The 14337-nt window shown below is 37.4% G+C and overlaps 1 protein-coding gene across 5 annotated transcripts in view; it reads left to right on the forward strand.

The window, feature by feature from the left end:
- The window catches only part of RALGPS2 (Ral GEF with PH domain and SH3 binding motif 2), a 135099-nt gene extending 122645 nt beyond the window's left edge, over positions 1 to 12454 (forward strand). For all 5 annotated transcript variants that reach the window (XM_026084673.1, XM_026084671.1, XM_026084672.1 and 2 more), the window contains 3 exons: positions 1832 to 1937; positions 3248 to 3339; positions 6144 to 12454. In XM_026084673.1, the coding sequence (XP_025940458.1) occupies positions 1832 to 1937; positions 3248 to 3339; positions 6144 to 6173 (228 nt within the window). In that variant the 3' untranslated portion in view covers positions 6174 to 12454. The remainder of the gene's footprint in view (positions 1 to 1831; positions 1938 to 3247; positions 3340 to 6143) is intronic.
- The last annotated feature ends 1883 nt before the right edge of the window (positions 12455 to 14337 follow it).

Raw genomic sequence — 14337 nt, forward strand, 5'->3', positions numbered from 1 at the left:
AGTTTGGCAGACAGGTCTTTCCTAAGAACAGACGTCATCACTTTTACACTTAAGTTATCTGTACAAACATCCCTTCAAAGTTTCCAAGTTTCGTATTTCCACTGATGCTATGAAAATTTGAGCTAAATGTGACTGGCAGGAACTTGTAATGGAATGTTTCCTGCAAGTGTAACTGTAGCAACGTAGAGATGGCAGCATGCAAGTGATGCATTCAAAAGGTTATAAGGTTTGGAGAAACTGGACTATTAAATTATTTTGAACTTGGTTAAGATACTTTGTTTTTCAAGTGTTGGCCTAACATTTTTTCATTGAAAGTTTGTCCGTATTTTAGACTGGGCTTTAAAATGTAGCCTGTTGCATGACTCCTGGACAGTTAAATTTTTTTAGATATTTAAAGTCTCTAGTTAATGTATGGTATAGATTGGAATAACTGACATTGAACTTGCAATGGAATATTTTGTTTATGAAATAATTATATTGTCTTGCAGAGAATATTCATTATAAGCTCTTATTTTGTTCATGATACCCTCAAACTAATTGGCAAGAATGGTTTCTCTTGCTTATGTTTCCTTTTTATTAGACTTGTAACAGTAAAACAGTGTTATTTTTAAAATGATAAAAAGATGTTTTAGCTTTATGGTTTCTAAAAGATAACTGTAATTAAAAAGAGGTCAATATTACCTTGTTATTAAAGAGTAGGATTTCACAAGACAGGAGGAAAACGCATTTGATAAGGAACAGGATGTAGCGGAGTTGGTCCTTCTGGGCTCAGAAGGTGGGGTAAAGCGCTGCAGAAGGCAGGAATGCTCAGACAGAATGAAAAGCCTGTGAAGGAGCCATGGATGTGGGAAGAGGAGATCTGGCAACTAGAGACCTGAGAGAGACTGCATTAAATATTGGAGAGATGACAGGACTGTCTGAGCAAGTAGTGAGAGGTGAATTGTGACAGTCTGCTAATAGATAGAGTCTAGGGAGAAGGAAGCTTGTGGGTTGGAAATGAGTTGGATTTAATGCGCAAGTAGCCTGGAACTCAGACAAGAAGCCTGATAAGTAGAAAATAATATTGACCAGGTGAATGAAAAGGATTGGGAACCAAGGAGCTGTCAAGAGAGAAACTAGTGAAGGGGAGACAGGTACTGTGCTTGGAAGAAGTGGCGTAAATTATATTTCAAAGTACAAGTAACACCTTGAACAGGAAAAACCCTTCGTTTTTAAAACCCTGTCAATAAATGAGCACATTATGTTCTGTGTACTTGTTTATCAAATATTCCCCCTCATTTGATGCATTTCATTTATCAAGTCATAATATTTAATTACACAGTTGTTATCTTGTCCACAGGACTCTTGCTATGTGTAATTACAAACTACTATAATCAATAGGCATGTTAACTTTGAGCAATTATTGCACAGACAGGTTTAGTTCTTCTGTTTGTTAACAATTGAGAGTTTAGCTTTGCAGCCTTAATGTTCTGGTAATGCATTTTTTTTAATATGATGCCCACATGTGTGCAATAATATGGTGAGGAATGCTATTATGTTCATACAACGCAGTTTAGATGTTTGTCAGCACATGGTTTGGATTGTGATATTCCTTTTAATTTGTTTTGAATTTCATCCATTGTGGCAAATTCTGTTTTCACTAATTCCGTATAAAACTCATAGCCTGCCTTAGTTTTATGAAGTGCTATGCTTCCACTAAATTTAATAACATTATTCTGTGTCCATCACAGTGACATGGAAAGGAACCACCTTTTTGAATGTTACGTGCAGTGCTGTCAATCAGGTTGAAGCTTTTTACTTTACATTAGTTTGTCTCTGCTTGTATTTTCAGTTCAAATCCACACCTAGTAAGAATGTGTCAGTGGTAGGCTGGATGGTGATGATGGCAGATGACCCTGAACATCCAGATCTCTTTTTGTTGACGGATTCTGAGAAGGGTAAGTAACACCAACATCCCGAGTGCAGCGATTCCCAGAACAAGCACTTGCCTTGCTGAGGTGTTCAAAAGCAACTGTAATGAAATTTGGAAGGGATATTACCTTTTACTGCTTCAGCTGCTCTCCAACATGTCATGTTTACCTCCAGTATTTTATGGGAACAATTATCTATAGAGATTACTTAGTCTTCCTTCCGTAGTTTTAAGAACTCTCCAGATTGACTCTAACAGTTCTACTTATGTTTTTTATTTTAAGTATTCATCTGCATTCTTTTAAACTATATTGAGACTATTCAGAGACATTTTGACATACATGAAGATAAGTAACAATAAAAAATTCAATATTCTACTAAGACCGGATGCTTGAGCAGTCCCCAGTCCTCTCCAAATAAAAACAAAGTCCAGAGCAAAACATCTATTCAAATGCAGCACTCTTACCATGAAAAACAGTACAACTTGACTATTTTGCAGAAAGAGAAGCGAAAGAAAAAAAATTGGTGAAAAAGAACTGGGGGAAAAAAAAGTGCTTCCCTTTATTCCAACATAGAGCTCTGGTTTCAGTTTAAACTACAACTGAAGAAATTATTTTTCCGTAGCACTTCAAACCAAGCAGAAAGAGCATCAAAAGCAGCTGTGCTAGAGTAGCTCAACATTCTTTATTGCTTTGTTCACTTCGTCTCAATACATTTTAATTTTATTTGTTTCAGAGCATCTATCCTATGGAACTGATACATAAATTGAGTCATATAACTTATAAGCGCTTGTCAGCCTAACCTCAGCAACAGCAATCAGAAACATTTTTGTAATAATTGGCCTTTCTGGGCCCAAGCATGCAATCAAGCACTGTATAACACTAGATGCTGAAAATACTGGTCCAGTATATGTCAATATGTTTAGAATTAATTTCCAAATACTTTCTAAGGTAGCTTTCTAGAATGCATTTCAGAGCTATATTGTACTTCATGAAACTGTATATAATGAAATGATATACTAAAATTAAAAATAATGGCATTGAACAAAACCATATCTTAGTTGTATGGTTCTGAGAAATGTTTTCTTCTATTTGACTCTGGTCTTAGTTGAAATCTAGAATGTCTGGAAGGAAGATGATCCTTCACGAGCTGAGACTTCTCTTGCACTAGATCAAACATTAAGTTGCATCTATGCCAGTCCAAGTGTAAAGTTACATGAACCTTTTGCTCTTAAATATTTTGATAGTGTTTCAATTTAGATTTATTTGGATATAGATAGAATTTAAGTATAGTATTGTTTGTGTTTCTTCATCATTTTTTTCCTACCTCTCTCCCTTAGGAAATTCATATAAGTTTCAAGCTGGAAATCGAATGAATGCAATGCTCTGGTTTAAACACCTGAGTGCTGCCTGCCAAAGCAACAGACAACAGGTGAGAGCAAGGTGTTGCAAAAGAAGTATGGCTCTGCTGAGAGCTCAGCACTGACAGATCTGCAAGATGACCGAACTGTAATTAATTGCCTTGTATGAAAAGCAAAATACTCTGACCAGTCTGTACACTGATTTCACATGCTTATTGATTTTTGCCCTAGCTCTCCTTTGTAAACAAGTCCCCAGAGCTTCTGTGGTAATGAAGAAAGATCCATTAGTCTATCTTGAGGCTAATTTAAAGCAACTGGGCAATTTGGGAAATGGAAGGAGTGCTCTAAAAATCTCTATCCCAGTGGCAATATTTTTGTCATTGCCCATTTTTAAAAAGGCTCTTTTACAGTTATATAAAAAGTTGTAAGCTGTAGCATTCAATACCAGGTCCAGATAGCTATCCATAGTGCCATTTTGTCAGGTCTTGGGCATGCCTGTTGTTAGTGTGTATTTCTTAAGTGTAGAAAAATATTTCAGTCCTGAGTACGTTTGACAGACTTTAAAAAGCAAAGGTAGAATTTTGTGAGTCAAAAAGGAAAAAGACTCCCACTCCAACCCTTACTAATTTTCCTGTTCCCATATAAATTCTTCCTGACTTCTTTGCATCTGCAAAAATGCCTTCTGAGGTCACCATTTTGTCTTCCTGAAATCTTCCTTCTCCTTTGCATGTTTGTTGATTTCCCCAAGCAAAAGAATTACTGAATTTCTATTGCCTGCTTCTGCCTGGCTGCCCTTAAAATGGAAGGGGGAACAAAAGGATCTTTCCRGATCATCCTGCACATTTTTGCTCGTTTCTGCTTCCGAGAGAAATCTAAGGAGTCAGGAGAGTTGCAGAAGCTCCCTTGAAAGCACCTGAGACGCTAGAGAGGAAACTGTTCCTGGCTGGAAAAGATGGGAATAGTAGCAAATGGTGGTAACGGAAGAGTTTGCAGGGAGGTGACAACTGCCAGGCAGGCCCTCAAACTGCCCTCTGAGGAAAGCTTTTATTCAGTAAGGCTTAACAACACTTTATAATGCAAACTTGCTTAAAGCACGCAGCTCCTAACTTGTCCTAAAGCAGCAAGCCGAAGAAGGATCGTGGAGGGGCCACCTGGGGAAAGGAAGCCAGCAAGGCGAAGATAAGTGTAGGAGGGTGGAGGGATGGGTTGGTTGGTTGGTTTTAACAACAAAAAAAAAAAAAAAAGAGGAGGGGAGTCATGAATAAAATAACTGCCCCTAGAAGGCCCAAAGCCCTGCCACCGTAGTTTGTTGCATACTTACTGTTTTATGGCATAATTGTGTAGTTGTACCATATGGGTTCTTTCAGCATAGTTGCACCTAATGTGCCTGATTAATGCATAGGGTCCCCCCCCATAGAAGAAGCAGTGCTTTGCACAAACATTATGTAATATAGGTTGGTTCATATAAGCTAAAATGAGTAAAACTTACTCATTTTACTAAAATGTTCTTTTAAATTTTTTTTCTTTATCATGATTTGACTGCTGACCAGTACTTACCCTAGAGAAATACCTTGTGGTACTATTGAAAATGGAACGCGTTGTTTTGTTATTAAGAACAACTGCATAAGAAAGGTTGGATGTTTAAACATGCTTTCAATAGAGCATAGGCACCTACCAAATTGAATGGTATCAGAAATCATTTTAACAAATTTAAAAATTGTAATGGTGGCCCAGCTGACCATTCTTCCTCCTACAGGTGAATGATAAACATAGGCAAGAAATACTTTCTTCAAATATGATCAAACTGGATAGTTATTGGCAGTCATCTGGAATGCAATGGCTCTTTAATAACCTGGGTAAACAAGAGTTGTTGCTGTTGCGCGAACTTTCTGTAGACAAAAAAAATGGAATGTAAACTGTTGTAATGCAAAATAGCTTTAATATTCATGAAAGGGAGTGATGTCCGCAACAGACGTTTAGGTTTTCTATAGGAAAAGCCTACGGAAGTGTTTATATGCCTAGTTTTTATAAATTAATCTCAAAAATACTAGAGGGCCTACATCAATCACTTGTGGGGGGAAAGACTTTTCAGATCCTCTAAGTGCAGCCTAGCACAGAGTAAAGATTTATTGATACCGAAAGGCAACACATCTCTAGAAATCCATATTGTAAAAATGATGTAGATCCATCAAAAACTCTCTCATTTGAATCACCTTAGGACATAAAATAGGAAGCTTGTTCTAAAATTTTTCCCTCCTCTGTTGGGGTGGAGGGGAGAAGTATTCATAAAATGACATTCTCAGTTGGGAGAAGACTGCTGACTTGCTTCTGACCTATACTTACTCTGTGATTTTTGACAGCACTGCCCTCAGTGCTTCCATTTTTCTAACAATTAATGAGGAAATTGCTCTTCTCTCCATTATTTGGGGAAATCTGTCGCAAAGTTAGGTTTTGTATTTTGTTTGAGTTTCAAAGGCACCCTGACCTGTGTGCTAGGAAACCTCTAACTGGGACTCCGTAACTGGGAGTCAGGTGAGAAGGTTCTGCCTGTACAGTTTGGCACTAAGATTGATCAGGGTAATGTCATTTCATCTACAGTTTATGTCTCAAATTTCATCAAAATTAACAAGACATAATCTAAGACCATATAATAAAACTATAAACCATGTTCTAGTTTAATATCTTGGATATACTTGGGTTTGCTACAGCTTTAAGTATACTTGAATGCTTAATTACAGTTGTTTTTCCCCTTTTTTCTGGGATAGAATGAATGCTACAACATGCATGTAAACAGGTGAACAGTCTGTGAAACAGTGGAATGTGAAAAGCTACTACACAAAACAACATCAGCCATTATTTATATTTTTATTTTCAGGTTCCTGCCAACTTGATGACTTTTGAATAATAGGCTAATTCAAAACAAAAAAGAGAACAATTTGAACCATCTCATAACTGAGAATGAGGCCCTGATGAAAAATGTGCCAGCTGTATTCTGTGCCAGAACAGAGCCTGTCAACTCGATCTCTGAACTCTGGAGCCCTGAACAAACCACTAATGGGTGGGGAATAAGTCCCCGAAGGAAAAAATGGAGTTGCAACGTGAATTGCCATGGACCATGCTTCATAATATTCTCTGAACTGACCTGTGGAAACCACTGCCTTAAAGAGTGAAAGGAAAACCAACATGAAACACCAAATAGCGTGTGTGAAACTTCTGGCGGTGCTGTGCTTGAGTTAAATAGATTGTAGCTAGTTTGAGTTTCTTTTAACTTTATACTAATTTTGAAAATAACTCACCTTTTTAGGTATTCTTAAGAAAACAAGTAAACTGAAATTTAAGCGTTGTATCAAAAGCTGGGTTTGAACCGGGTGAAAGAGGTACTACGCGTTCTAGAGATGTTGTTTAGACTATACCAGGAGTTCTCAATGGGAGCTTTCCCCAGGCACACTTAACCTGGAGCAGCAGCATTTCACTCAGACCTAAGAGTATGAGAATTGTAACAAATGCAAGTTTAATATAGCAGTAAGCTTGCAAACCTTAGTACTGTATGGGAGCCATAGTCGCGGCAAGTGGCGCAAAGGCTGAGCACTTAGACACCAAAAATTTTTTTGGTATGTTGTTACCTAATTCCTGGTTAAAACCTAGTTCATGTGTTTTGGGTGGCTGCTGTGTGAGAGAGAGACCTTTGAAAGCATTGCTGGGTCAGGACTGAGTGTTTTCCTCCCTTTTTATTTCTATGCCTTTCACCCTTCTGCACATGAAGGTTCCATGATGAAAAACACCACCTTGCTAAGTTCACTGAGGCGTTTTACTTCTCTGGGTATCTATTAATTACCAGCTAGGGAACACTGTTAGTGTAAGATGTTTCATAATATCACTTAAAAGACCTACACTTTAAAATGATAGAGGCACAATTTCAAGCATTCATGTTCTCATTTTGCAATTACTGATTTTATTATCTGTCTTAGTCAAAATATATGACATTGTGCATTATTGATAACGTGGCCTAAAGCAGACCTTATGTACAGAAGCTGTTTTGATCTTCAGGAAAATACTTAATTGAACATGAAATAACTTAAGGAAAGAAAAGATGTAGGACTATCAATATTCCATTCTTGATAGAAATAATTCTTGGTCACTGAAATTACTCTCCAAGAAAATCATTCGGATTGTAAAAAGGGAGCCATGCTTTACATGTGTGTTTTATGCCTAAGAATTTGGTTCTTGCTTTATTTGGGTTTCCTTGAAGTCAGATGGAATTTCCTAGATGGTTAGTCTTTATTTAATCTTCAGAAATATCTAAAGCAAGGAAACATTGTCCAAAATATGAATTTTATATCACAGCTTCTAGTCTGTGAAAAAGTAGTAAATGTTCCATTGACATCGTGGTTTAGTGGCCATAAATAAGCTTGCAGACTCCACCATGATGCTGCTTTTTGAAAAGAAACAAACTATCCACCAGTCTGTGGCAGAGCTCTCTGACTATGTAATAAAGGTTTCTAGTAGTAGTGATTTATTTTGAAAATGTATAGTTCATTTATTGCATCAGAGTAGAAGCCTGTAAGTTCACTTTTTAATTTTTCCAGAGTCAAATTAATCTCTTAATGGAAATGAATAATTTCTGATTTCTGGGGGGAAAAAAGAGAAGGGTCATCCATTCTCACATTAAAAAAGAACACCAAAACAAAAAAACAAAGAACCTCTTGGTGACCTGGAATAAATACTAATAGGCTGGATTATGTTTCCAAGAGAAAACAGAAGGAGGATGTTTCTGTTAGAATTACACCAGAAGTACTGTGGGGATTTGTGTCCCTTTGCGATTTCTTACTGTTTTGGTGGGCAATGAATAGTCTCTTCGGATCCTGAAGTCATGTATTTTGGAAAGAGGTTGCTCGTGCTGGATCCCTCTTCAGTTCTCATGTCTCTCAAGTTAACCCATGTTGGGTGTATAGTAAAGACAACATCTTCATAGCCAGCAGTGTTACTGTAGTAGAATTTGCACAACTTCTGTTTGGGTCTTTCGTTTAACAAATTACTTAATGTGTGTTTCTTCTCAACAACTAAGTGTTTTTTAACAATGTGTGTACTTTTTTAAGCATTGTGGATAATAGCCCTGTGAATTTTGAATTTTTTAAATAAGCTAATATAGAGTCATTGCAGCATAACCGTATCTGTTCTTCTGTTAGTGAAAGGAAACGTGCAACCAGGAGCCACAGCCTGACATCTCTCAGCTTTGCTAAAGACAGAGCCAGATCAGAAGGTGTCACTTGTTATTGTTTTCTTTTTTTTTTGTATTTTTCCAGCTGTTTTATGTTAGATTTTTGTGGTAGGAGGACGGTGGAGAAAACAGTGCACAAATCTAGCAAACTGTTGTTACAAACTTTTTTCTTGGGCCTCCTCCTCCTCTTCATCTTTGTTTTTCCACTTTCAGATATGCCATTTTTCACGGGACAGATTGTCTCTTGTGGGAGGAGTTTCTTAAAATATTTCATTAGCAATTGGAGAGAATAGTGACAGCACAGAAAACGTTATTGGCATTTGTTACAATGAGTAGTTCAGTGCTTTCCTCTGGTTTACCTCCTGTTTAGTTATGTTGTCCTACAGGGCACAAAAATACTGAAATGCTACGTATTTGGAGAAAGATGGCCCTCAGGAAGGGTGATGGTTTTGTCACCTAAGGGAAGACTGCCCCAGTTAAGCTTTGGAAAGAATCAGACAAGTCATATACACTGTAAAGAAAATGTTCCTCTTTTTTTAAAAAAAAGGAAAAAAATAAGTAAAAAATAAAACTAGTGCTGAGAAAACAAGGACAGCAGCGAGCAAGTATTGGTCAGGTAAGACTGTTATCCAGACTCTCTCAGCTGACTGTTTCTCTTTGATTCATGTTGTAGTGTGTTGCTCTAAGTCTTTATCTTGTCAATAACTGCTGAAGTATTTCAGCTAATCTTTGTCACTTTAACTTGTAGTATTTTGGGTTTGAAATTAAAGATGTCCCTTACAGTTCCCTGATTGCAGGAACATGAACAAAAATCATTCAGAATAGATCTTCATAGCAAGGCTTTAAGTGTAAGTGTTAATCACCTGCTGACTGCTAACCAGTTTTGTTAGTTAAACCAAGTCTTGGGAAAGCTTGAGCAACAGAGAATGTCTGGTTTAAAAAATTGGTGCAAATGCAGTAAAAATACATTACGCTGCTCTTACTACAGTTGTTGAATACTTACTGCTACCTTTTATCTTTCCAGCTTAATCCTTTCTAATTTTAGCTAGGTTTTTCACGTTTGGCTTCTATGCCTGTGTCCTTAGAAAGAAAATAAGGAGGTTTGTTTTTGAAAAAAAAAAAAAAAATGGTAATTTGATTAGATATAGCTCATCCCAGGCATGTATTTAATTTTCCAAACATTTCATGCCATAGGAACACTGCTCTGGTTATTGTGATTCATTAAGCAGTTAGGTGCAAGTGAGAGGTGTTAAAATTATAAATGCTAAATGAATAAATACTAAATACTTAATGAAGRAGCTTTAACACCTAGCTTTTAAATTGTGTTGCAGTTAGGTTTTTTGTTTACTGTAAAAATCAAATACTGCTTAAAAGATCTGAACAGGAAAATAACGTAATGGCAGACATTATTTGTCAGCTCTGCAGCTTGCCTGTTATGCAGCTCCCTAATTATGCACAGTGTTTTAGCCTCTCGCTTGAAGAATCGGTGTCTGTTTGGGGGAATCAGCTGATTAACTTTCCTCCTCGCAACTCAACTGTGCAGTACGTGAACTTTGCCAGCAAAAGTGTTTATAGTAGTATGTGTATTCGAAAACATGTATGGAGTAAAAGAAAGCACAAAAGAATACAGCAGGATTTTTATCAGTTATCTTTTCCTTAATGGAAGTAAATTAATCTAATTTTTTCTTGCAATGTCAGGCTCTTCTATTTGCACTTATACATTTGGAACAATATGGTTCTATTAATATGAGACACTAAAAATGTTAAAAGGAAATGCTTTCCCTTCCAGCAGAAGTAACTGTGGGTTTTTCTGTGCTGCTAAGGCAGTCTGGGAGGTTAGATCCCTTTTGATAAAAAGCAAATGGAATTTGTGCTTTTGGTTTAACTTTAGCAAATCTTTTCCAAATCAAGATGAGATAAATTGTGTGATGTTGTTTTTTCTGGCTCTGTCAGTGGCATTTTTCTTTGTCCTATTTTTGTGTGCTAACTCACCGACGTTAGTAGTTCTAATCTTTTTCATGGCTGGCTGTAGTATGCTGCCTGTTATAAGCATCAAGACACCAGGGCTGGTACTAAATCACATCAGTTATTTGCTCATTCTCCTTACAAGGTCAAGTTTTTAAAGTTCCATTGTTATTTAAATACTGCCCTTTTTCTTCCCTTTTACTCTAAAAATGGCTTGTGCATAAGGTGATTGGCTTGGGAAAGTTGTAATTAAAAGAATCTGTACAAGTGGACACTGAATTTGAAGAGCTTATCCTTTTTTAAAACCATTATTGTAATTTATAATGTGTCGAGAGGTGAGTGCATGGATTAAAGAGGACTTTGGTCAGTGCCTTATTATCAGCTTAAAGACTAATTATTTTATTTCAGTGCTGAGAGTATCACAACAACTGTGGACATAGACTGTGCCCTCTACGTAGGGAAGGGGGTGACATTCCTTGCAGTCATTAAATTTCTGCAGTTAATTGTTTTGGTCAATGTAAAACAGTTGTGGCTTGAGCTGCTTTGGTATATTTTCTGTATTTGAATAGTCTCTCGTTAGCAAAGTGCAGCACTATTTGGTAGCTTGGGTTTTTACAGCTTTTATCAAAAATAGCTCAGGCTTCTTTATTTTTATTTGGAATGCCTTAAAATAGGTTTATTGGTGGGGAGGAGAAGGAAAATTGAAAAGGGTAGTACAAGTCATGGTCTAGAGCATATGAACTTAGAGTTTGTTTTACTGGAAATGAGCATGCTTTTCTCTCTCCCTTTTATTTGATTTAAACATTGAAGTGCATAACCCTGAAAGGATTTATTCCTTACAAGCCTTTTGTTAATTTAAAATAAGTAACTACAGGGAAAATTGTTTGGGGAGAGAGAAGGCTTGAATAAATCTATCTTGCCGTTTCTCAGTGTCCCATAAGCTCAGTTTTGTAGGCTTGCACGTTCTGTGTCCGGCTCCAACACTACGCGGAGAGTACTGACCTTCGCTGCAACAAATGCCAGAGGTTGTTTTAGTAGCAAGACTTTAAGCTTTTGAAGGAGAAATGAAAGAGAGGATATGTTGTTCTTAACCTATTAAATGTTTTGTTTTCTTTTCTTGGAATGCACCCTTATAAAAAGCATAGTAGTTTTACTGTAGCATTGGTAAATTTAGATGCTGGAAAGGGAAGGATAACTTTGAAAATTAATCATATCCTTTCTAAGAATCTTCAAGACAATAGAAGGGATTAGGTCAAAGGAGAAAAGACAAATTACTTAGTTTAGCCATGCATGTTACCAGACAGAGCTGAGAAATTTTCTTGAGGTTATGTTGCTAAGAAAAGGGCTGTAATGCAATGGCAGTTTCTGCAGATCACGGYGTGGTTGTGGCTGTTTGCCCGATCTTGCTCTTGAATGACTAGGAGCATCGTAAGTATTCTGTTCCCTTTGTGTGCTTGATTAGCATATTGTTTCTTTTTATTTCGGTAGGTTCTGGCCTCAAAATGTTTCCTGAGRTATTTCTTGCCATTCCAGGACTGTTCACAGCTAAAACTGAAAAGCAGTATAGACTGATTTATTAAACACTGAAAGAAAGGGTTTCTAGGGTGCCTGTTTACAGAGCCTCTAGCTCCTTGGGCACAGATGGATATCCATTCAAATACTACTGTACTGACGTGCGGAGAGCTCCGGGAAATCATTTATCTCTAATAATCCTGTTAGGACCAACCATCACGGGAAGGGGGATCAAGACTGTCATACAGTAAACACAAGCCATTTTTAATATTCCCTGCTGATGTGAGGTATTATAGTGATTGAGCGATTGCACTATGATCTCCTTGAGTGATGTGCAGTTTCGCTGTCCTCTAGCCTTTTCTTTTCTTCAACTTTTTTAATACTTAAGTGTGTGTGTGTGTGAAAATTGTGTGTTTGCATAAGCTAGTTTAAATGAATTTAAGTACAGGTTTCAAAAATCTTTCCTACTAAAATAAATGATTTAAAATGTGGACCGTGTCTGAAGTTTTAATTTCTCATTTAAAAAAAAACCCAAAAACCTGCATTGATATTGCAACCAGTTTTGGAGACATGGAATTTGACTCTTTCAGAATGCTGCCTGAGATCGGCTGGAATTTATTTGTAGCTCTTTCCAATGAACCTCTGAAACGTAGCACAGAAATACACCACTGTCAGTTGGTACGCAAGAAATCCATAACCTAGCAGGAGAATACAGCTCACTGAAGAGACTTGGGTTTATTTGCTTTTACAGATCATTCTGTTAAATCATTTGAGCACGTCTTTTTCTCTCTGTGATAGCGTACAGTTTATCAGATATTTCTTCTTTTGTGTCTCTACACATACAGGTATGATAAATTAAAGTCACTGCAAGCAGACCTCAGGCAGATTGGTTTTTTAACCTCAGGAGCAACTACATGGAAGGTAAACTAAAAAGGAAGAATTAATTAATAACATGCAAAGCATTCAAATTCATCTCCTTTTTCTTAATGGAAGCATTCCTTTCAAATGTATTTACAAAGTGAGAAGGGAAAAAGCAGACTTTCCCCTTTGTTATTTCCAGATTATGGGTTTGAAGAAATGCCCTGTGTCAAGAGCATAAAAAGAAATGGAGAATTAATTTGTTGGGGGATTGAGGTTGTGGTTTTTTGGTGTTTTTGTTTTATTGGGGTTTTTTTTCCCCCCCTCCTTCCTTTTCCAAGCTCCTTCTGTTGCTCATGGGTTTGTGGCACACAGCTTTCAGATGAGTTGCTTAACTAAGCCTCGGTTGCCGATTGCCCTCTCTCGGGCAGACCGCAGCCTGGGGCCAGCAGCTGAAAGGCGCAGAGTAAGGTGACTCGTGGTTCAGATGCCTTTCCGTGGAAAAGGCTTATTTTCTCCCCTGTTTCAGCTGCATCTCTCTCCACAACAACCATAGTGATTCTAAGTCTGGCTCTCTCCTCCTTTAGATCCATCGTTTATCTGTGACTTCTGTCATATCCTTTCTTGCCTTTAAATGCTACTTTTTGTTTTAGGGAGTGTAACATCTTTCTACGGTGCCTGATAGAAGCAGCTGAGTTTGAGTTCTCTGAAGCAATTTTTTTCAAATCGGGGAAGTTATCAAGGAATCCCATGGTCCAGTTTTCTTATTTTCTTGTCTGTTGGGCTGCTGCTTACAGGAGAGGGCCCCCAGTAGACCAACAGGTGGGAGAAAGGCATCTAATCTCTTCCCTGCTCACCGAATGGGATGGTTTGGGTTGCGGCTATACTTCCAGCTATCTCTCACTGGGTGCACATCCTAGTGAGTCAATCAGATGAAGGTTTTCCTTTGAAACTCTAAGTAGTATGGACTACTGCCTTCAGTTTTGTAACTTTATCTCTTCGTTTTCCTTCCTTCATTTGAAGGAGCCCTGGGGAGGGGGGGGGGGAGAGAGCTTGAGTCCATGGGAGAAACCGAGGAACTAAAGCACAGCAAGGTACTGGCAGGTGCAAATAAGCAAGATGAAAAGAGTAGATTATAATTTTTCCTTGTTTGTAGTAATCTTAGTTTTTGTATGTGATACCATTAGGTAACAAAAATGTAAGCAGATGATACCCTTTTGGTGTGAACTGTATGCCTTGAACAGTGTGGAGACACGTTTTTGTAACAGCAGATAAATTGCATACAGAAGACTGAGTCCATGCTTCTAGCTTGTAAGTAATATTTTTGTTAATTTTTATTAAGTTGAGCATTATCTTTGGAAACGTATACATCCTTATGTAGGTAATATTTATCTTTACACTAGCATTTGCCTATGGTGCCCAGTTTTTGTTCAATTTGGGACTTGAAGAAAAAATTCAGATCCAAACTAAAAACTTCTGCTTTTCTCCCTGAACTAGTTCAAGAGTATGTTAGCTG

This window comes from Apteryx rowi, unplaced genomic scaffold, assembly GCF_003343035.1.
Source record: "Apteryx rowi isolate R43461 unplaced genomic scaffold, aptRow1 scaffold_65, whole genome shotgun sequence".
In the NCBI taxonomy this organism is placed as follows: Eukaryota; Metazoa; Chordata; class Aves; order Apterygiformes; family Apterygidae; genus Apteryx; species Apteryx rowi.